Source organism: Lutjanus erythropterus, chromosome 11 (genome assembly GCF_056507025.1).
Source record: "Lutjanus erythropterus isolate fLutEry1 chromosome 11, fLutEry1.hap2, whole genome shotgun sequence".
NCBI lineage: Eukaryota > Metazoa > Chordata > Actinopteri > Lutjaniformes > Lutjanidae > Lutjanus > Lutjanus erythropterus.
Genome location: NC_139327.1, coordinates 31,935,001 through 31,958,436, shown reverse-complemented (window position 1 = coordinate 31,958,436; position 23,436 = coordinate 31,935,001). Strand labels below are relative to the sequence as shown.

Below are 23,436 nucleotides of genomic sequence, written 5' to 3'. Positions count from 1 at the left end.
AAGTTTGGTTGGTTGGTTTGGAGAGAGTGATGTTTGGTTGGTTGGTTTGGAGAGAGTGATGTTTGGTTTATGTATTGCTATATTTATATATTATATTATCAAAATAATCCAATCTATCCCTTTAAGTGCAATGACCAACACTGTTCAGTAAATATTCAAAACTAATGAGCTGCAGATGTAAATTTTGGACAAACATTGTCCATGATCATTTTGATTATATACTTTCAAGATATGGCAAGTTTAAAATTAGGACTTTTTAAAAATAATTACTCTGTTAACTCAAAAAGGGCGTCTGATGTTTCCAGTCATTATGCTAAGCTAAGCTAACCAGCTGTCGTCTGTAATTTAGCAGAGAGGATTGAAAATATTTTGCATTTTTGGAGAAAACATAATCAAAGCTTTGTAAAGACATAAGCTTATTCTCTTTGTTTCTTCTTGCTGTGCAACACCACTTTCATATCTGTGGGAAAAGTTATGTCAACATTCAACCTGAGAGGAGGAATTTACGTTTCTGCATAAATCAGTTTCTAAAAAAAAAGTGAAGAAATGCTTCTGTCACTTTATTTCACTAAATTAAAGTGCACTTGACACAGTGTTTTGCTGAGATCTTACAGGTTGGCAGTTTGAGGCTCAGTGTTGCCAGGTTGGTGATGGTTAGTGCTCAGTCACGGTTGCCAGGTTGTGGGTCTTCTCTGCTTGAGAATTTGCACTGGAGACCGACCATATATCACTCATCTCTGTGAGGGGAGACAAACACAAAATATTGTCTGATTTCAAACAAATGACAGTAACAGATGTCGCTGACAGACAAACAGCTAAAAGTCAGTCACATCTCATGTAACACAGTCCATGATTACACAATTAAACATTTCCTGCATCTTTTATTTTATTACTGATTAGGCTGCTGATTATTTTCTCAATTAATGTTTGCCCAATAACAAATGTCAAAAAACAGGGAAAAATGTCAATCACAGTCTCTCAGACCCATTAGTGACATCTGAGATATTTAATTTACCTGAAAAATGAGTGAAAAATGCTAAAAATGATTAAGAACCCAGATATAAACCCTAAAACTGGTTGTGCAACATGAGGGTTTTCTGTTAATTACTTAATTTAAGTAAGAAAGTATCCCCCATATTCCAGATGTTGAGTTAATAAACAAGCTTAAATACAGGGTAAATGGCTTTAAAAATGCATGTTTTTCTTCCAAATTAACTTCTTATCTTTGTGAACTTCCATGACTGCTACATATGCAGCCTAAATGTCCAGGATGCTAACAGGAACAAGAAGTAGATACTTAATGAAAAACTTGGTTTGTGGGTATAAAACTAGTGATTCAGTAAAAAGAACACAACTGTTTTCTTTTCCCCGCTGTTCTGCTTCTCACAGTTTGTTTCCCAGACATCACTTGTCACCAAAAAAAGACAACAAAAGTGATGAAAGGTCAAATCAAACTGTTGATACTTCAGATAACTTTGAGATGCTTTTTTTAAATATTTTCAGTGTCTTACCTGTTTTGAACTTGCTGTAAGTGCCGTTGTCCAGCGTGACTTTGCTGTCCGAGAAAGCCAGTTCTCGCTCTCGCCACCTGTCAGCAAATACAACATGTGACCCCTGAAGAGAAAAGTCGCCGCTACGCAAACAGCTTATTCAGAATGCAGACAGGTTGGATCGTCCTGCTAAACGGCTTTGCCTTCAACTGTGTGTTTGTTATTCACCTGTGGAAGACGAAGATGGTGATGGTCAGCATGAGGGACAGAAGATCAGTGAGGATCCACATCAGGTTATAAACATCTGGACTCTGAGAGACAGACGGATAAAAAGTGAGCAGAGAGGTCAGCGTTTCATATACAGTTAACATGTACAGGTGAATAAAAAGGATGTAACTGCCTCCTGTGTTTGAAGCTCTGAAGATTCAAACTGTTTTTTAGCACAAATACAAAGAAAGCTCCAAACCTTCATATGACTTCACCCTCCCATCAGTTGGAATTCTCCTCAGTAAACGCTTTTACTTCGAACCAATCCAATAATCTGAATAAATGTCAACCTGAATAAAAAAAGCCTCCTGTAATGCGGGTATATTTGTCCCAAAATCCCATGAAAGCAGTATCTGCTGTGATACCCTGCGCTCTTTCACCAGAGAAAAACTCCTTCCAACTTTTCTGTGTTATTGTCTATTCTTTATTTTTCTATTTATGCCGTTTTAACAACAGTACTTAGTCTTAATCGTTTATATTTTCAGTCCTGTGTTTGTTGTTATGCACCAACGTGCCACAATAAATCCTTCTATGTGAAAACTTGCTTGGCAATTAAAAAAAAAACGATTCTGACTGTTTTATCAGGATCTCATCATATTTTGATTATAATATTGCAAAAAATCTGATTGATGGATGGAAACATTTGATACCGCCTTTTTTCCAGCTGAGCCCTGCTTACTTTAAACGAATTGGGAAAACTCATGTGAAATAAAATAAAATCATAAATATTTAACAGAACTATGTTTGATCTTAAGCTGCTCCTGTGTGAAGTGAAAGCACATTTCTCCAAAGGGGAGAATTATGCCGCATGGCTCTGAAGATGACAATAATTTCTCAGTCACAGAGATGTTTGATGAAATAATGCGTAGTAGAAATGTTACCATGATGAAGAGCGGGGAGCTCAGGGTGCGGAGGATCTGTGGAGCGTTGGTGGTGACGGAGTGGACTCCACTACACCAGGCCAGAGAGTAGAGCCACGGCTGGCTGATCACATACAGGTTGGTGCTGATGTTCACTGCAGCGTACTCACTGCGCACACACAGAGAGGAATAACGTTTACCATTGTGCATTTTAGTTATGGCGTTTAATTTGGGTAAAATATTTTAATAATGTCTTTCTGACAGCTCATTTTGCCATGTGTCACTCAATAAACCATTAATCACCAGAATTAATCATTGTTATTGGCTGAAATGTGATATATCTCCCACGATGAGTTGACTAGAAAACTACTTAGTTGATGACCAATGAAATGCTGTAGTCGTATATTCCACACACACACACACACACACACACACACACACACACACACACACACACACACACACACACACACACACACACACACACACACACACACACACACACACACACACACACACACACACACACACACACACACACACACACACACCTGACGAGTTTAGAGGACATGTGGCTGTAGTGCAGGTTGAGTTTGACGATGTTGTTCCTCTGCAGCTCCTCCAGAGGGAGCCGACTGCCTGACGTCTGCTGCAGCTCAGGATCCATCTCCTGGACCAGAAACCGCAGGTCTGACGGGAGCCACAGTACCTGGTTGATCAGCGTACACACACAGACACACACAGACACACACAGACACAGTGATAGGAAATAAAACAGAAGTTAGAAGACATCAACACAAAAGGAAAATTCACTCAGAGTTTGGTGTGACGCCGTCTATCAGTGAGAGAGGACACAACATAATGTAGCAAAGGAAAAATCAAACTTCTAATCTTGGATTACAAAGGTGCTTGGTTTGTCTTTTATTTTTGTACATAATGTTTCTTTTCCAATTATAAAAAAGTAAAAGTATAAAAAGTGGAGAGAAAAATACAATGTGCTTCATTTTGCACATTTAAATTCCTAATTTTACAGGTCAGACAGAGGACCCGTCCAGACCCTTGGCACAAATCTGGCTCTTCTAAAAAAAAAAAAAAAGGAACTGTATGAGCCTGGTCTAGAAGAGTCAACAGCACTGCAGGCCAGAGGGGTATATGTATTTTTGATTTTGGGGTGAACTGCCCCTTTAATACAAAACATACAACAAGCCTTTTACTAATCAGCTCACAGTTTGGTTGAAACAACAATTAGCTGAACAGGAAAATACTTTGTGACAATTACTGTATGATTGATTAGTTTTGAACCTGTAGTTACTTTATTTGGCCACTTGATGGCAGCAGAAACGAGCTGTGAACTCATCATGTTTTAAGTTGATGCGGTAAACTGGTTCTTGAGCAGCTTCTTATTTAAACATCATGCAGTTATGAGCAACATTATGTTTAATTTGAAGTCGTCTAGCAAATGTAAATCCAATGTTTACCCTCCATTTCAGTTGAATTCTGCACAGTTGAAAGATCTATCCATAAAAGCAGAGCTGTTAAGTACAGAGAGACTGATAGACTGTTTTTCCAGTGTAATGTTTGACAGCGCTTGAATTTTAACGTCATCTGTTTGGCTCCTCATGCCTGCCCGCTCGGTCCCCGATGTCCTACCATCAACCAAATCAAGTCCTCACCTGCGAGGACTGGATGGAGGACTCGTTCTGGATGACCTCCAGCGTGCGTTGGATCCAGGTGTCTCTGTATGGGTGTCCTCTGGGTGGACGGTAGAGGTCAAAGATCACCAGTTTGTCTTTCTGAGCTGCCAGCTGGAGGAAGTCCCGCAGGCTGCAGACCGACTGTTTTCCAGCCTGCAGTCGGTCGTCTGCTGTCAGAGAGCCGGCCGTCCCGAACGGATTGTGCTGGAAGAGACGATCATCAATAACCAATTAATACTGTGACATAACATGTCGTCCAATATGTTCCTCATCCATCAGATGAAGCCAGTGTTGATAACAACCACTACTTTCTACTTTGATTAATTACCCCGACCATTCTGCTTCTGTTGCCATGTAACTGAAAAACTAAATGACTAGAGGATTGTTTTGTTTTTTCTATTCTGTCAGCCTCAGAAAAAAAGTTATGTCATTTTCTGTGACTCTGAAGAAGCTGTTTAAAGTCTGAGAAAACAACAGTGATATCAACCACTCTGGACAAGACTAAAATAAAATACTGTACGTAACTGTGTAACCTTCCTGTATGTGACTCACCGAGAGGAACCAGGCCCCGGCGTTCAGGCTCTCCAGTTCGGCCCAGGTGAACATGGCCGCCAGGGTGTCAGTCCTGTTGGGGAAAACCTCGTGGACGTTGGTGGTCCGTTGCAGGGTGCGGTCGTGCATCAGGAAGGGAACCCCATCCGAGCTACAACCACGACGTGACAACAGCATTGACTAGTGTGGCCAATATACCAGAGAAATCTTAATTTTGGTAATAATTAAACCAAATTTGATTTGATTTGACTTGAGATTAGATCAGATTTTGACTGACCTGATGGTGACGTCCGTCTCCAGACCGTCACTTCCTGCCTCCACGGCCTTCTCAAACGACATCAGCGTGTTTTCTGGAGCAAGCTGCAATGCAAATGGAGTCACACACTGTGAAAATCAATAGATTGTCAATATGTCCACATGGTGGTGCAGCAGCTTGCAGCTGAGATCAGCACATGTAGGAGATGATGTAAACAGTTTGACAGTCCTGTTTACAGTATAGAGGAGAAGCGTCGTCTCGGGACAGGAAGGATGTGAGTTCCTGCATCCAAACATGACGTCCACACAGCAGAACATATCTGATATATTAAATTCTTTATATGGGATTTTGTCAGAGCAGTTCTTCAAAATAATTTTCATAAATTATTAATAATTGTTCTGGTCAGAGTGACAATGATTTCTCAATAAAGAAACTCTTAAAACTTCACTTAACATCTTCAAATAACAAATTATTATTGAGTCTAAGTGTGTAAATTCAACTGTTGAGTCCGTTTATATTGAATATATTGCTCCTATTGTTTATATTGCTCCTATTTTTATACTCCTCATGTTTAAATTGTTCATATTTTTTTCTATTTCTATTTCTTATTTACTATGCTTATATTTTTAGATCTTTAATGCTTCTTCTTTATATTTTTGCTATCCACTTTGCTGCTGTAACCCTGAAAATGTTTCCAATTGTGGGACTAATAATGGAATATCTTATTTTATCTCATCTTAAACAAACCTAACTATAATTCTAAACAGCTACTTTAACAAGGAGTAAAAAAAAAATGTAAAGACAGAAAAAAGAAGACTAATGCAAATAATAAACACCTAATAATATAAAAAAAAATATAGAATGTAAATTAACTTAAACTTTAAGGAGATTTAATCAATATATAATACCGATAATTAGTCTTAAGGCACTTCTCATGTTTTTGAGGTTTGAAAGAATCATAATTGAAAAAAAAATCTACATTTCTGTACATACATTTACTCTGAACTGAATTAACATCTATTTAGATAATCAAATAATCACTGCATGTCATTTTTCAAGCAAAAATGCTAAATATTATCTGGTTTCAGCGACCCAAATGTGAGAATTTGCTGCATTTCTTCATCAAATGTGATACTAAATTAAAAATCTGACTTTTAGACTGTTGGCAAGACAAAATAAGACAAGCTATAAGGGGTTTGTGAAGTTGTGAATGCCATGTTTTTTTCCATAATGCAACGTATCTGTAAACCAAACAATTAAATCAAGAAATTAATCAGCAGGTGTGGAAGTTGGACATTTTGATAAATATTCAATGTATTGATTATTGGATTCTTTGTCTCCAAGTTGTAAGTTTGAGTGTAAAATCAATGGGACATTGTACTCAGAGAGTAGTTGTAGCCTTTATACCGATTCAAATCTGTTCAGTCAATCTCTAGAAATAAGTCAGTGAGACATTTTCTGTTTTCTGTTTGTTCCTGATCCCAGAGTTTTATGGGTTTTTTTTTTTTAGTGTGAGGTGTCTCTTCAGATCATTGCTCACCATGGGTGCTCCTCTGTGGCCGATGATGGCCGGCGCCGGGCCCAGGGTCCCGTCCTCTTTGATACAAGGAGAATACAAACCAAGAGGCACCAAGTAGAGAGCGGACAGTAGGGTCAGGTACACGCCAACGATCAGGCCCCGCCTTACTGAAACACAAACAACGCCAACGCTTAGTTCTAGTGTGATTTTACTGGTTTATCTCTTTTTTTTTTTTTTTTAAATCAAGTGATATTATATCGTTATGGTGGGATTATACTGTTATACAGCCACTTCCTCTGTAGATATAAACACATTATTCTAATAATAATGAAAACACGATTCACATTAATCACATTAATGAAAATATACTGATTACCAGGCTTGAGGAGTAATGGATTACATTAAATAAAAAAAAAGGTATTCTATGACAGTTACAGATAAAAAAAAGATGTGATCAGATTACAGATACATTTACTAAAAATAAGGATTATTATTAGGATTACAATTTTAAAATAAAGAACGATACACTACCATACATGTTTTGAGTTATTTTTTAAGAAGAAAAAACACCAAAATTCTCTGATTTCAGCTTCTTAAAATTGAATATTTTCTGGTTTCTTTAATCCTCTCTGACAGTAAACTGAATATTTTTGAGTTGTGGACAAAACAAGACATTTGAGGACGTCATCTTGAACTTTTATCAATATTTTTCACTATTTTCTGAGATTTCATGGACCAAACAACTAATTGATTAAGATGACCATAAGCTGCAGCCCCAAAACCCCTCAACAAAAGTAATCAAGTTACTTTACTTTAATACTGTGATGCTTGGATTGTCAGTATGTCAGTATATTATATAATCCCTGTTTTATTGTCTTGTATATCACTGCCACTTGGCCTGATCATTACTGTAAATGAGAAGTGGTTTTCAATTGACGTGTCTGCTTAAATAAAGGTAAAATAAAATAATTAAAAATAAATATTCCATTTCTGCTACATTCTGCCAGTAGCTGTTGTTTTGTTTAACATCAATGCAATTTTTATTTAAATCAAATGTGCCTCACCTCTGCTGCTCATGCGAAAGAAATGCAAAGCTATCGGCCAGGCCAGCGTCGTCATCAATAAGACTCCGCCAAGATGCAAATAAGGTGCCGTCACCTGATAAGAATGCAAAACAAGATCAGGTGTCAGGAGTGAAAACTGCACTGAGGACATGTGGTGACGAGGAGGAGGAGGAGGAGAGTCACCTGGAAGGAGAGCAGTAAAGTCCTCCATTCTTTACTCCACAGGTCAGACAGGACGGCCGTGGCGACGATGGAGAAAATCAGACTCACCAGGATCCCAATCTGACAACGAGGAAAACATCCTGCAGTCACAAGTATCGAATATAATACAAATACATTTTAAAGATCCATTTTATTTTATCTGTCTGCTTGTCTGGTCTTTTGACGATTAATTACTTCTCAAGAATGTGACGCTCGCTGGTCGTGGTTTATGTTTGGTACAATAAGACTTAGTCTTAGTCTAGACCTAGTCCTGCTTGTTTTTTTTCTTTTACTGGCAGAAATGGGCTTCCACAGTTTCCTGAGTAGGTGGATCGTTGTATTTAATATTTAGTTGAACTTCCTTTCACAGCTTCCTTTGGTGTCCATGTCAGTCTAGATGAATTTCGTGCCCCAAGTACTTATATGAGAATTAAACTTTTCTCTTTCTAACACTGTCTGCATTTCTCTAACCCTGTGTTTTGTCCCACATGCCTCCTAGCCGTTTCTCTTCCCCTCTCTTTCTGGCCGTCTGTCTCTTTCTTTGTGTGGCCTGTTCTTCCTCCAGGCCTCCAAGGTGAAGAAGAGGTCGCATGGCTCACGTCCCGCTTGACGACACCTGAAGTTGTTCAACGTCATTTACAGTGCTTTAGGATGTTTAAAACTTCTTTGTTGTGTCCCGTGGCCGTGTCTTGCTTGAACTATTGGCGACACTGCCGCTGCTCATCTGAGAAAACGTACAGAAATACAGACGATATGAATGTAGAGTACAGACAGAAGGCTCTGTCCGTGTCCATACGCATATCTAACAGAGCATAAATGAGGCTTAAGAACAGACGTGGTCCTGGTGTCTGAAACTTCAAGACAAGCTTCTCAATCAAATGGGTAGCAGTAGAAAGCTCGGTCAGAGGGAATTTTGGCCCATTCCTCTTGGCACAACTGTGTTCAGTTTCACCGGGTTCTTTGGACGTCTGCTGGGAGTGGCTCAGCTGGGGTCTGTCCACAGCATTTCTCCTGGGTTGAGGGCTTTTAACTGGGCCCTTCCAAAAGGTGGATTTTCTTTTAGCGGAGTCACTCTGAGGTACATTTACTTCTGTGAAGAAGAGGTCACTGTCCGGTTGCGTAACCCAACCTCTAGTGAGCTTCAGCTTCACCCTGACATTTTCCTAACAAGATGTCTTAGTAAACCGATCCTCCGATCAATGATTACAAGTTGTCCAGGCCCTGAGACAGCAGGGAAGCCCTAAATCTTATGGTGCACACACTGTACTTTACTGCTGAGCTGATGTTTTCATGACAATATGCTGTGTCTTTCTTATATCACACGCAGTGCTGTGTTTTCTTCCCAAACAACTCCATGTTAAGTCTCATCCTACAACAAAACATCCCCAGTAGTGTTGTAGAGCGTCCAGATGCTCTTTGGCAAACTTCAGGGATGTGGAGATGTTGTTTTTGGAGAGCAAAGTCTTCCTCCTTGGTGTCCTGCCTGTTCACAGCTTTTGTAGCTGTGACTCAAGGGTTCTTCATTGTGCCCTCGCAGTCATCTTGGCTGAGTGTCCACTTTCAGTTTGAAGACAACTGACAACTGTGCATGGTTGAATATCTGGAGTCTACGAGTCCTCAATGTTTTGACGAAGCAGGGACCGCGGCTGGTGTCGCTAGCAAGGCGTCCTTTCTTCTCCACACTGAAGATGGCGACCATCCTCATGAAATTACAAAATTATTAACTGTGACTCACAGACTGTCTGCACACCTGAGATAATATGTGTGTAGCTAACTGGGCATGTTAATGTGTATTTTCAGGCACATTTTAATTAAAAGAAAAACCCCTTGTCAAATAATGATTTGGCAAACCCTTTGCAGTAACTCTGAGGACCCCCAAAGGGATCGCAGACCCCTTGCTGAAGACCCATGTTCTAAGAGAAATAACCCCCTCCATTTTTATATAAATCAATTATTATTGATCTACGGTCTTCTGAGATGCCTTTCCTTTGAGGCATTAGGCTCACATCAGCTGAGAGGCCTTGTGAATAACAAACAAACATCCATCTTCAAGCTCGTTATATTGATTGGCCACCGGGAGCGTGTTCAGCCCCGACAAAATGCAGCAAAACGTTTAGACGGTGGCGCATTGAACGCCTTGTTCCTGGCACTGTGCAGCATCACATACACTTAATCAAAAGTAGTTATATGGTATGGTATAAGAACAGTTTAAGAACACCTTCATGAATCTGACTTTGACTTTTGTTCTAAAGAAAAAAATAAGATGATTTTGGTGAATGAGGCCCAGTGATTCTGCAGGACGAGTGTTTACCTTGTGAGTCCAGTGTAAATAGAGCTTCTGGCCCTCTGACAGCAGACACACGGCCAGCAGCTGCACACAACAAGAAGACACACACGCACATTAAATCTGACAGGTGATGCTGTGATTAATTGTACAGAGTCATCGCGTAACATCAGCAGTTTTCGGAGCACAGACCGACCTTTGAAAGTGACATCACTCTCATGTCTGTGCGCCAAGTATTGAGCTACTGCTAGGAAGCCATTAGTTTAGCTTAGCATAAAGACTGGAAGCAGGGGCAAACTGCTAGCCTGGCTCTGTCTTCAGTTAAAAAAAAATAATAATAATGAGTGAAATCAGAGATCTTCAGACGTGTTAGTAGGCATATTTCTGGAGTTCGGACAGTGTCAGACAAGACTTTTCCCTCCCCTTCCAGTGCACCATCATAAGACTCAACTTAAGAAATAATATGAAGGTACTCAATGGTGAGAGACAAATAATGTCAACACTGACAAAACAAGATAAAAGACTTTTTTAATCAGTAAAACCTTCAGTTTCCTGTTTTTTTCCTCACCATGAGTACAGAGATGTAGGTGAAGAAGGCTGCAGCGATGACCAGCAGCACCACAGACCACGGAAACCAGAAGCCCAGATTCCCAAAGTTAAACCTGCACATTCAGGAGATAATTGAGGCACATGAGTAAAAACAGAGAGAGCGTTAGTGACTGAAACAACAATGCAACAGTAAGTAAAAGTAGATTTACACACTGGAACGGGGTAAAAACCTCAGACTGGGCGGGCAGATCATAAAAATTAACTTGTCAGATTAATGGCAGGTGGGTTTGGGTTGGAGAAAAATTATATCATTAATTAGGAAAATATTAATTGCATTCTCTAAAATGTGCACACTTTTTAAGTTCAAAAGACAGAGAGAGAAGCCTGATTGGTTCTTTCTTGCTACGAAAAATTCATACTGTCTACATAAACATGTTGTACAACTAGTAAGAGAAAGTGAAAGTGTGCATCAGCCTATAGTTCACTTAAAAAAAAAAAAAAATCACCAGACTTACGGAGCTTCTCTCTCCAGACTGGTGTCACCTGCCCTGCACGCTTCACTCTCCTTCACACCGTGAATTAGGGGATTATTTCAACCAAACCAGGGTTGGTGATTGTTGGAACAGTGAAAAGATAAAACAAAATGTTCGGGCGAATTTTATTTCTTTCCTGTAGAGTTTGAACAAAGCTGACAATGATGAAGTAGTAGCGAGTTTGGCGAGAGAAATAAATCAGCTGTTTCTAGTTAAACAAAACGCGTCTTACTGCTAAGAAATGTCTCTCACTGTTGTGATTCTTTCCATAAGTTTTTCAGACTCTAAGAACAACGAGTTGAGCCTGTCACTGACAAAAATAAGCACAGATAAACATCTGCAGCCTGCCATGCTGTTGCCTTGCTCTATGTACAATGACGCAGCTGCAAAACAACAGCTGAAACTTGTTTTTGCTAACCACTCGTTTCACCTTCTCTCACGAGCACATGTTGCCACCGGGATTTGCAGCTTTGATTTGATGCTCCCCCTTATTTATAATTCCTCACTGAAATGTTCTCCCTGTGTGTTTTTGTAAGCTCTAAATTAAAGACAGTAATTGGTTTGGGTGGGAGGCGTGTGGACGATGTTAGGGAATTTTTTTGAGAGGCCTGCACTAACTTTTAACAGACATACTGTCTTTCTTCTGGACAGTAGATGCAGCCGTCTTCTCCTTTCAGATAAACAAGGGAACAACCTGATAGTGCTGCTATGGCGGCTGAGGTCGGAGAGGTGTTTGTCCCGTCTCTCTGAACACAGAGGACCTAACTGTAATCTGGTTTGGATAACACTGACTCTGAGCTATAAAGCTGTGGTCTCAGGTCAGGTTTTTACCCCAGAATTCAAGGGAACATCAGGACAGAGCGTGTGCTGCTTATTTCTTCATTCTCCTTGGCCATTATTAAACCAGTTTCAGTGTGAGACATACTGGGACTCCTGTGGACTTTCTCACTTTGACGTATGGGCAAAAAAGATAAAAAATCTACGACTGATGATTTATGTATACATGCGGATCTGGATGACATCAGAGCTGATCTGCGCATCTCTAGTGCAGAAGGTCGATACGGCTGCGGCTACACCAGTGTGTCTACGTGTGCAGTAATTACACATAATCACACTATAAACTGTCGGTGTAACTCAACCCACCAGTCAAAGTCATTGTAGTCGTTCTTTGCTTGTCCCCAGAAGTATAGAAACACCAGCGTTAAGCAGAAAGCCGCCACCAGCAGAGCAAAGCTGACACCTTCCAGCTGTTGACAGCAGAGACAAAACACGGGTTACTTTAAACAGCCCTGTAATACACAGCGTCTTTCTCCATTTATTGCCTCGTTTCCATGGAGACAGAGAAGTGAGCTTCGACCTCTGTGGAGAAACAGGAAAGCTCTTAAGAGGCTATGATTGTAAAAAAAAAAATCTCTCATTTCACTGTGGGTTGTTTATTACAGTCCTAATGAGCTTTTTAAGTGTGTTTAAACCATTTGTGGCTGAAACAGTGGAGAAGAAAATCTATAAAACGAGGAGTGAAATATAAAGGAAGAGGAGGATAATTATACCTCATTGTTTTATAAATTTGTTTAGCTGTTTCCAGCCTGCATTATTGATTTATATTTTAATATGATAAAAGGCATTAGTGAAACTGAGTGTGGTCATTTGTCTTGAAATATCAGGAGGAGGACAATTCATTTAACTGTATGTATTTATTTCAATTGCCTGGTTTATTGAAAGCAGATTTAGTGTCTCAGTGTATTAACTGAGGTGGAATTTCTCAACCTTTTTGCTTATGACACTATAACATGAAGTAATACCTACAAAACTTCTGCAACACATGCACACCTCAACCGGTTATATTCAACCAAAGAATTATTTTTTATGTTTAATTTTAATGTTTTGGTTTTTTTTAATGGGAAAAAAATCCAATAAGTCACAAAAAACAAGCAAAGATAAAAAAAAAAAGCATGAAAAAAAATATTTGGTGCAGGGTTTCTTTGAATCTTTTGGAAATTGTGTTTCATGTGTAGTTTTCCAGACTTTTTATTTTGGCCAGAACTTTTGCTCATTCATTCAGAGCATCATGGGAGATTAAAACTCTCACTGAAGCACATAGTGAAAATGTTTTTGCATACTGAGATGGACACGGACTGGACCGGATGTGACCGGTGCACCTCCTGTGCTGGAGGTTGATCTGACCTTGTTGCAGCAGCAGTCTCCCGGCTGAGCGCAGCTCCTCTCGTAGCGTCTCCACCGGCAGCCGTACAGACCGGCCAGACACGACACTAAAGGCCGGTGCTCGTGACGCCGCAGCAGTTTAGCACGAAGACCACGCAGCCGGCCGAACTGCAGCTGGGATAACGGGGACGCCATGTGCTCACACACGCTCTCACACACCTTCCATCCTGCACGTACACACCTAAAGAACAAACAACACAGTCGGGAATCTTTGATAAAATACCATCACAATGCTCCTACACTGACATGATAGTCACATTATTACACTTTTATACAGAATAAAAGTTATTTTACTTGAATTATGATGCTGCTTTCTATCATATTTCTGTGCAGACTTAAAACATGACAAAAAAACTATAAAATCATATGGTATCTTTAAGTCTTGGATTCTTTACAGTAAATCAGCTTCAGTTTCCAAGTCTCAGCAGGAAATCTGCTATTGTTTAAGTTTGTTTTTGTTTTATGTAGGAAATCTGAGTTGCTCTGCTGCAGTTCCCACAGAAATCAAGTTTCAGATGTACCTCCTGCGTTTATGTTGGCCTTCACATGTGGCGGCAGCTCTTGTGCAACTCAGGAGTGTTTCAGGTCATTATCTTTACTGGAGACCAAAGGGCAGCTCAGCGAGTTGTAATCCTCCTTCAGTGGTAGAAATCTGTAGATTATGCAGACAGGTTTTACAGTAAGAAGTATAAACAGAATAAACTGTTTCTAGCATCTGGAAACTACTGACATTTGTACTTCTGTTGTGGTAATTTCCTATTGTATCATAGGGCTGCACAATTAATCGAAACTTCATCAAAATCACAATATTTGCAATTTTCAAATAGCAGAAAGCGCAATATTTCTTAAAGGCTGGATGTGTCTCAAAAAATATTGAAATTAATGTGATGAGGCAGAGATGTCCTACACATCAGATTTTACAGACTTAAAAACACATCTTCATTTGGTAGATTCCTGCATTAAAAAAATTCCACCACAGTCATTTTAACATGTTTTTCCAATTAAAATAAGAACAAAGATGTAAAAATTTACCATTACCTCTAAAATCACACATCATACTTTAATTGCAATATCAAAATAATTGCAATTAAATATTTTTTTCAAAATTGCTCTGCCCTATTGTATTACCAGTACATGTGCTCTACATGCCATGGCACCGGTATGGCATAAAATAATTGATATTTTTCAGCCATTCTGTAATTTACAATGCATAATCAATATACACAATTTCTCTACAATAATGTAAATGATCAAACAGTGCAAACATATGATTATCATATAGTAGGGCTGGGCGTTATTAAGAAAATCAAAGGTCACAATATTCTTTGACAAAATATTTTGATGTCCATATTGTGACAATATTTTATGGATGACTACTGGTGCTTTAACAAGATGATAAATAATAACTGGTAATGTGAATATAATAATTAAGTGTGTAAAGGCAAACAATTGAACAGCTAGAATGTTGCTTTGTAGTAAATAAGTTTGTATGGGCAGATACACATTCTGCACTCCATTACTCCACCACAATAATGCAATACAACGCAAAAATAAAAATGTCTCAATGACTGCAAAACTGACTAGAGCAAGTGTCAAAACTGTTACGGTCACTCTGATGGGAATTAACACAGTTGTGACACCTGTTGCAAGTGGGTTGTTCACCTGGTCCAGACACCATCCTGTAAAAAACTTTTTTTCTTGCAAAAACCCAGCTTCATTAACATAAAAAGGACACCCACAAAGCAATGTTGAACTCAAGAAACAAAATATCTCAGCATTTGTGCCTGTTGGATAACTAAACACCCAAACCGAAAGTTATAACTAATACATGTCCTGTTCCGTTTCACATCAATACATTTATCACCTGTAACTACAGGATGTTTCTAGGAATAGATCTGCTTTACGCCTTCATTCATGTGTTTTATGTGAGCCGAATTAAAGCCTGTATCCTAATCACTTATGAAAACTGTGAATCAGGTGTAATAAGCCACCCGCATCGGCAAAAAGGCATGACAATCTCAAATTTACGTATTTTTATAATTCAGTCTGGTGATACACTCCACACAGAGGAAGGAAAGGGACCTATCGAAAGCTGGTTAGAGCTGAAACATGAGGCTGCCGGGTGCTAAAAAGCAGTGTCTGTATCTTTGACGCTGACTCGTGTTATTCTGATACCAACATGTGGTGTTAGTTATCCTACCTCCAGGTAAACCTCCAGGTCGGTTCGTCCTCCCGATGACCGGCAGATGAGAAGCCGCAGTGCGCAGTTCTTCCTCGGCTACCCGATGTGGAGCTGGTTGCCTCGGAGGATGAGGTCTGTCAAGCTAACGGGGTTACGGACACGACTACTGCAACTAAAAATCTTGCATTCAAAATACAGCAGCAGATTTTTCCACCATGGATGATTTATTTAATATTTTTGGAGGTTATAAACGGATATATTATTGTGAAATGGATACTTTAGCATTTTAGCTCGCATAGCCATCGTCATTAATGTGACTAAATCATAGTGGAGGTTGTGTGTTTTCCATTTTATAGCAAATTATTACGGCGTATACAACAGAAAGGAAACACACAAACATTTTTAATAATGTTTGCTAAAACTGTGACTCAGTACGCCAAATAAATACGTAAATTCGTTGAGAGAGCTAAGAGGAAAAATAAATGCAACAGTGTCTGCTTTATTTTGAAAATTTTGGCGAAAATTAACATCCTGTAAATTCTGTTCAGCTTTACAAAAGTCCCTGTTCGACCTCTGTATCTCCCACTGCCACCTGTTGCCACAGTGATGTAAACACACCGTTACATCAGGTGAGTTCAGGTGAAGATGGAGGGTTTTTTTTTTTCTTCCAACTTCATTATCCAGAAGGAAATTTAATTTGCAAGCAGGCATCAAACACACAGGTTACAAAAACACATCAGTGACAATAAGCTGCATCAATATAAACATGTATAAAATATTAGAAATGAAATAAATAAATAGTACTAGAACTACAAAGTCTCAAAATAATGAGTGTGCCAAAATTACATTCTAAAAATAATCAATTAAAATACTGAGAAATACTCAAAATAATGACGTACTAGTCTAAAATAATGACAGTATCTAAGTTATTAGTTTGAAAAAGTCTAAGAGATAAATAGTTATTTTGAGAGTTTCACATCATAATGACTTATAAGGCAGAAAATGGTTTTCCATAAAAACTAAAGCAGCAGATGAAACCAAAAATCACTGTCAGAGGTCAAAGGAGACCAGCAAAAAAGGTAAAAAAAAAAAAGAAAAAAGAAAAGAACCAAAAAACTATGTGGTAAATGCATGTTTTCATAAAGATCTTAAACATATAGAACAATTTTGTGAGAAAAGATTGTAAGAAACTGTACAATCAACAGGTCAGGACAGAATGTGGTCTAATTTCGAAAAAACAATACAAAAGTGCCCTCTTGGATGCTCCTACAGTGGATAAACCCCTCTAAACCTCTCTTTAGCCCTCTAAAGTCCTCTTCTAGTGGACAAAATCTGGCACGGTGCCCTCTAAAGTGCCCGTTCAATGAACAAAATGTGGTAAATTGCCCTCTAAAGTGACCTTCCAGTGGACAAAATCTGGCACGGTGCCCTCATCACGTATGTGCAAGGCTATCAGAAACCGTGTCCAAGAAAAAGGTAACACTCTTTGCCATAAAAACTTTAACTGACATCGTTTCGATCACACTTGGATCTTCATCTGGATTATGTCAAAAAAAAAAAAAAAAGGGCCCAGCTCTTGTTTTAAATAATTAAGTATTATAGGTGAAGTTCAGTAACCCTAACACAGATATAGGAATACCCTTTTCCATCCATTCCCTCCAAATAAAAGGATGTTGTCAGTTCTGCCAACGACCACAGACTGAACACTTCCAGCTACACTGCAGCCATTGTGTTAAAACAGAATGTCTTTACCAAACATTACTGAGTAGCAAGTTCCAAGTAATTCCACACACCACTGCAATATTAAATATTTACCGACAACCATGGAAACAGCAGGATATGTCAGAGCGAGTCTAAGCCAGGGGAAAACCATTGGAAAAAAAAACCTTATATATGGTTGAAGTGAGTTGCCCCCTCCTGCCCAGACTTGGGAAGCTCGGGTTCAGGCAGACTGCAGGCGTGCAAGACGGCATTAAACTGACTTTGCTTTAACAAGCAAGGACGAATCGTCCATTTTCAGCTGATCGGCTGTTTATAACTCTGTCAGTTGTTTGTTGATGTAAAGTTCAGCCTGTTATCCTGAAAACAAAAACAGCCCACTGCTCTGAAAACACACACTCTGGAGTTAAGTGGCTGCCAAACTCCATTAACATATTGCTCAATTTAACAGTTACAAACATCTGCTCCCTCTACAGTATTATAAAGGATTTTTTACAAGTCACGAACTCTTCGGTGAACAGTCGGCATTATTTTGAACTCTAATTAACGTTAAACAGGCAAACAAAGGCCGTTATTCAGGCCCAGAAAAGAAATTTCAAAGGAGAACATGCTGGCTGTAGGTTTGTTGTCAGAGAAGCAAGTATTTCAATTTAGCCTGTGCCCTTAATTTCTAATGACGAATCATGCTCATTTGATGATTTTGTACAGTAAATATATTGTGGATTTACGGTGGTGAGTTTGCAGATTGCAAACATTAAAGTCTGTATTTAGAGCCAGAGTTTGGTTTGTCTGTTCTGGGCGTTTTTGACACATACTGCCAACAGAGCTCTGTAAGATTTATCTTTAACGCTGGAACTTTAAATGGAGTGCAGTGAAATCTGGCCTGTGGCTCTTTTGCCCATTTCCAAAAAAACAAACAAACAAACAAAAAAAAAAAACAACAACTAACAATTCTTTTGTTTGTTGGTCTACAGTGATTCAGAATATTATTATTATTATTATGTCAACTAAAATGTGCATCACATGCCAACCCTGAGTCCTCGAAAATATTGTAGGGAGCATTTTTAAATTAAAGCAGGGACTTTGTTTTCTGCATTCTGGTGACTTTTAAACAATGAAAATAATGTAATGAGTAACATTTTTTGCAAGCAGATATTTGCAAGTGATTTATAAATGACAGTTACTGACTGAAGTACACAATAAGACCAGTAATCAACTTAGTGGTGTAATTTAAAATTTGAGTACAGTAACACAGACAATATTTGACAAATGTTTTTCTGAGGATGTATTAACTTTGGGCTGCTCTCCGAAAAATGTGCCCCTTCATTTTAAAATTGATTAATTTGAAAGCGGAAGAGCCTCGAACAGCCTGCTTTCAGCCATGCCCTCTGATGCAAACTGTACTTGAGAGAACGAGAGAGAATAAAAACTGATAAGCTGCTTAAAGCTAAACTGAGCATTTGTGTGAAACTGGGTCAAAATCAAGCACAGAAGTCTGCAAATAGGGCAAAAAAAAACAAAAAACATCCTGGATAAATAAAGTAAACAGCTACAACTTATCAGTGTTTTATGCTTCTGGTTTGGATCACACATCTTTGATAAATAATTATCTGGATCTTTTAGTTTTTTACTGCTGGGCAGCTGACTTCTCGTCACTCCTTTGCAGCTGCAGCAGAGACTTGCCAGAATGGTTGCAACTGTTGTCAGAGCTTCACAAACAGGAAATGACAATCATAGCTTAACCACAAGTTTGAAAAGCAAGTTTTTGACTCTTTTCTTTTTTCTTTTTATCATATCACACACGCTAGCCTAGTTCGCAGGCAGCCTCTTGTGAGCCATAGAAAAATTCAAAAGGGCCACATCTGGCTCTCTGTCCACAAGCTGGTTAAGCCTGATGTATATATTCTATATTCTATAAAGAATATCGCTTAATAAATCAATATCTGATTTATTTTCTCTCCAACATCAGTATCAGCTCCAAAAAATATAGTCTGGGTCGGGTTCTAGTGAGAACAATACCAACCAACAAACACAACCCTTACAAAAAACAGATTATGCTTTCAGTTTACTTTTTGTGTACTCAGAGATATACTTAAAAATGTACTTAAGTACAACTATACAGAAAAATCTAAATATATATTTGTATTATGTTATACTTAAACTCTATGATTGAGATATACACAAGAAAATTATAATCAAGTTTTCTTGTTTTATACATTAAGTTTAAGTATATTTGGCTTGTGGTTGTGCTTTTTGATAGATTAGCTACTTAGCTACAATCTTCTTAAAGCACAGTTAAACACATATTTTGAGTATAAAAAAATATACAAATAGTATGCTTGACAGTGCAAAAATAATATAAATAGTTAACTATAAGTATTGTGTCTTATGGAAAAGTATACTTGCAGTATAAAAACTACTGATAATTACATAACTAGTAAACTAAAAAATATCTAAATTTACTTGCAGTATGCTTTGAAATATACTTTTCATAAATTTTCTAGGGCAGCTGCAGCCTCAAAGGTGGACCTAAGGAGCCTCGGCCCACCCAGTTCTACAACCGGCCTGTCCTAAATTACTGGGAAGCCAATATTTACCTATTTTTTATTTTTAATTATAAAAATTAACATTTAAATGCACAATAAAGACCAAAAAACCTTTTCCTTTTGAAAATGTAAAATCACAACAGGCCATTTTAGCTTTTTAATAAACTCGAGTTGCTGGAAATATTTGCAACAGTAGGAAAAAAAAGATTATTTTCACTTCTGACTCAGTGGATTAAGGATTTAATTCAACCAAACTAGAACTGGTGATTGTTGTGAACAGTGGAAAGACGAACCAAGATGGTTCTGGCGAGTTTTATTTTGTTTCTGCCAAATCTGACTGAAGTGTGATGAGTTAGGTAGTTAGGCTTGTCTTAGTTCAGTGAAAGAGGAAACTGTGGATTCAGTAGATGTCAGGTGGAAAATTCTTGCCTGGCTTGATTGTAGTTGTCTTGAGAACAGAACAACTATTAAATACTCAAGAAGACGAGCCACCGAAGTTTAGAGGAAAAGGCACCGAGCCATAGACAAAGGCCATGATGTACATTTTAGTTGACAAAGTATTTAAACTTCTTTTGTGTACAGGCTATATATTTTTTACAGTTGTCAAATGCAACAGTCACTTTACACTGTAAAAAAAAATAAATAGCTGAAATGACTCAAGACTTCAAGGCAACACATTGCAATACATTTGAGTTTGGAGCCCAACTCAAACTTAATTTTTAAAATAAACTTTTAAAAAATTTTGCAGACCTGTCATCTTTAGTTGAGATAATTTACTTTTATTCTATAGATGAACTTCAATCAATTGTATTTGGTCACAGTGAGCTGTGAACCTGATTGGTCATTATTTTGGTGATCATTCGCTTTCACTTGAATCATTTCAAATGTTTAAAGACATATTTTCTGGGAGTTCTCAAACTCAAAGATTTAAGTTTATCTAAAGGAGGAAAGTAAATTATTATAATTATTATTAAAAAAAAAAAAAAAAAAAATCAGCAGTCGGTAAAACTTTTTTCAAAACTTACAAGTTTGAGTTGGGCTCAAAACTCAAAAATCTATTGCAGTACAGTATGATCAAGTTTTGACTAGTCTCAACTTCTTCATAGTCCTTCAACAATGATAGATGAATTACAATTTTGAAAAAAATATTAATTCACTTTGCCAAAGTCACAAGAAGCCACTAGAAAGAGGCTAAAGAGCTGCATGCAGCTCTGGGGCCGCAGGTTGCGTATCCCTGTACTAGTACATCGATATTACTTACTACATAAAGTACACTTGGGAAATATACTTGAACTTTACTTTAACGTACTTAATCTCTTGAACTTCAAGCATACTTCTGTTTCATCACACTGAGAGTCCAATATTTGGGACACATGAACACTGTAGTTTAAATAAATAAAGTTGCCACACTCATGATCTTTGTCCTGCTGTGAAACTGTAGGATCATGTGTGAAAAGAACAACACTCCCTGCAGTCCTCTGAGGATGTAAAAACATCAACACTTTAACCTCATTGTTTCAGGTGACATCTACTGAGCTGAAGTGGAGACACACAACAGTAGAAAATGCATCGCTGTCCGAACACTTTCTGAAATAAAAGCTGGTTATTCTGCACATTGTTCCCCCTGCTGTTGTCCAACTGCAACTTCAGAATGAGCCACAGGAATTTTCTTGCCCTGAACGGAGCCTCTCAGCTATGCTCACTCCCAGGATGTGTGTACCACCCCCAACGAGGTCATGCATCAAGCTCCTCACAATAATTAACAGCATTTCCTGTTAGCACTTCAAAGTAAAACACCAGCACGTTGCAAAAAAATAAAATAAAATAAATCAGAGCATTATTGTCTGAATGTAAAAGGAGGACTTTCAAGGAATAGTTTCAACATTTTGGGAAACACACTTACATTTGCTTTCTTGCATGAGTCACATGAGAAGATCAGTACCAGAGCTGCAACAGTTAATACATTAATCAATTACTGAATTAATCACCAACTATTTTGATAACTGGTTAATGAGAGAAATTTTTCAAGAGAAAAAGGGCAAAATTCCCTGATTTCAGCCTCTAAATGTGCATATTTCCTGGTTTCTTTACTACATTAGTATTACTACTAAACACAAACTGTACTAAACTAAATAACTTTGGGTTGTGGACAAAACAAGACATTAGAGGACTTCGGGAAACACTGAACAATATTTTCCGACATGTTTATGGCCCAAACAACTAATCAATTGTGTAAAACTTATTGCCAGATTGATTACTAGTTGAAAAATAGCACATGGTGGAGCGCACAGACATACCATAAATTTTGTGATGAAAAATTATGTAATCGAATTCTGCATGAAATTCTATTATTATACATCTATATTTCTATATTTCTTTGAAAAGACTAGTATTGTTTGAAAGAAAAATGGTGTATATGAACTTCACTTCAAGTGTATGTATTATAGATCTATATTATTATTTGGTGTGGGGATCTCTTCTCCATCCAAACTGACATTGGGGCACTGAAACTAAACTTTCAAAGGTGTTTTTAATAATTAGAAATAACTATAAATTAGACATGCAAACAAATAGAGCATATATTATAGTCTAATATACTATAGTCTAACCTGATAAAATGGCTCAAATATACATAAGATGCAACAAATCTAACAAATAAAAATTTGCATCACATTCTCTTAAAAAAAGTTTTCATATGTTGGTATATCAGACAATAAAGTGGTGATCGGCCAATATTGGGCCAATAATAAAAACTAATTGATTGTTAATGTTTCCAATGGTAGATTAAAGAGCGTATTTTCAATTTGTCCCCTAATCTGTACCACTTGGGGTAAATAAAAGATATTTGTTGTAGCTGGACCTGCTGCCTCGAGCGCTTCATTATTTTACTTTGAAGGGTCCGCCGATCTGTTTCCGGTTTTATAGCGAGCGGTTTGACGCTGCTGCGGCAGCGTGGATCAACCGGACTTTGACGCCTTTAAGGAGGGAAACTAGGCTGCGACGCTTTAAAGTTTCTTCCATCACGAGGAGCGGTTTGTCCCCTGAGGTCAAACCGTTACCGGAGAGATGACCGACCTGTTCGCCTCGTTGTCGGTGTTGGGAGCCGCGGTGCTCCTCAGCGAGGCGACCCGCCGGACAGCAGCGCGTCTGTCCCCCGCAGATTATTGGATTTACCTGTTGGAAGCGGCGTCCACGTTCCAGCTCTGCTGCTGCACTCATGAACTCAAACTGCTGGGCGAAACCGCGCAGCTGCAGCTGCCGGTGAGCCTGACTCTCACCTACACCATGACGGTCATCCACCTCATCACTTTCCGCGGGGCTTCGTGTAACCCCAGCGGGGTTCTGGAGAGCGTCTGCCGCGGGACCAGCAGCCTCCGAGCAGCCGTCGTCCTCATCGCCTGTCAGTTCGGCGCTGCGGTCGCCGCGCAGTTTTTCGCCGCCTCTGTGTGGTCGCTGGGTCTGTCCGACGTCCACGTCAGGCACCAGAGGTTCGGCTT

General features: G+C 38.6%; 2 protein-coding genes across 2 annotated transcripts in view; one reads left to right on the top strand and one right to left on the bottom strand.

The window, feature by feature from the left end:
* Positions 1-520: 520 nt before the first annotated feature.
* Positions 521-16,108, bottom strand: gdpd4b (glycerophosphodiester phosphodiesterase domain containing 4b). Its single transcript, XM_084729988.1, has 17 exons — positions 15,693-16,108; positions 14,014-14,144; positions 13,454-13,673; positions 12,413-12,516; positions 10,756-10,849; positions 10,215-10,274; positions 7,886-7,984; positions 7,703-7,796; positions 6,660-6,805; positions 5,141-5,223; positions 4,864-5,014; positions 4,291-4,515; positions 3,169-3,326; positions 2,639-2,786; positions 1,719-1,801; positions 1,512-1,588; positions 521-737 (listed from the first exon to the last, which is right to left on the bottom strand). The coding sequence occupies exons 3-17, from the start codon at positions 13,625-13,627 to the stop codon at positions 655-657; spliced, it is 1,779 nt and encodes a 592-aa protein (XP_084586114.1). The 5' UTR covers positions 13,628-13,673; positions 14,014-14,144; positions 15,693-16,108; the 3' UTR covers positions 521-654.
* Positions 16,109-22,870: 6,762 nt separating this feature from the next.
* Positions 22,871-23,436, top strand: part of LOC146319376 (aquaporin-11-like) — a 3,619-nt gene continuing 3,053 nt past the window's right edge. Inside the window, exon 1 of the mRNA XM_084729975.1 lies at positions 22,871-23,436. This exon is cut by the window's right edge and continues 161 nt beyond it. Within this exon, the coding sequence (XP_084586101.1) occupies positions 23,006-23,436 (431 nt within the window). The 5' untranslated portion in view covers positions 22,871-23,005.

What these genes read in the sequence shown, in the direction of transcription:
- gdpd4b (XM_084729988.1), bottom strand. Translation starts at nt 13,627, where the DNA reads ATGGCGTCCCCGTTATCCCAGCTGCAGTTCGGCCGGCTGCGTGGTCTT. An exon ending in CTTTCGCATGAGCAGCAGAG is followed by an intron (nt 6,806 to 7,702) that starts GTGAGGCACATT and finishes TTTGTGTTTCAG; the next exon opens with TAAGGCGGGGCCTGATCGTT. An exon ending in ACCATCTTCGTCTTCCACAG is followed by an intron (nt 1,589 to 1,718) that starts GTGAATAACAAA and finishes ATTTGCTGACAG; the next exon opens with GTGGCGAGAGCGAGAACTGG.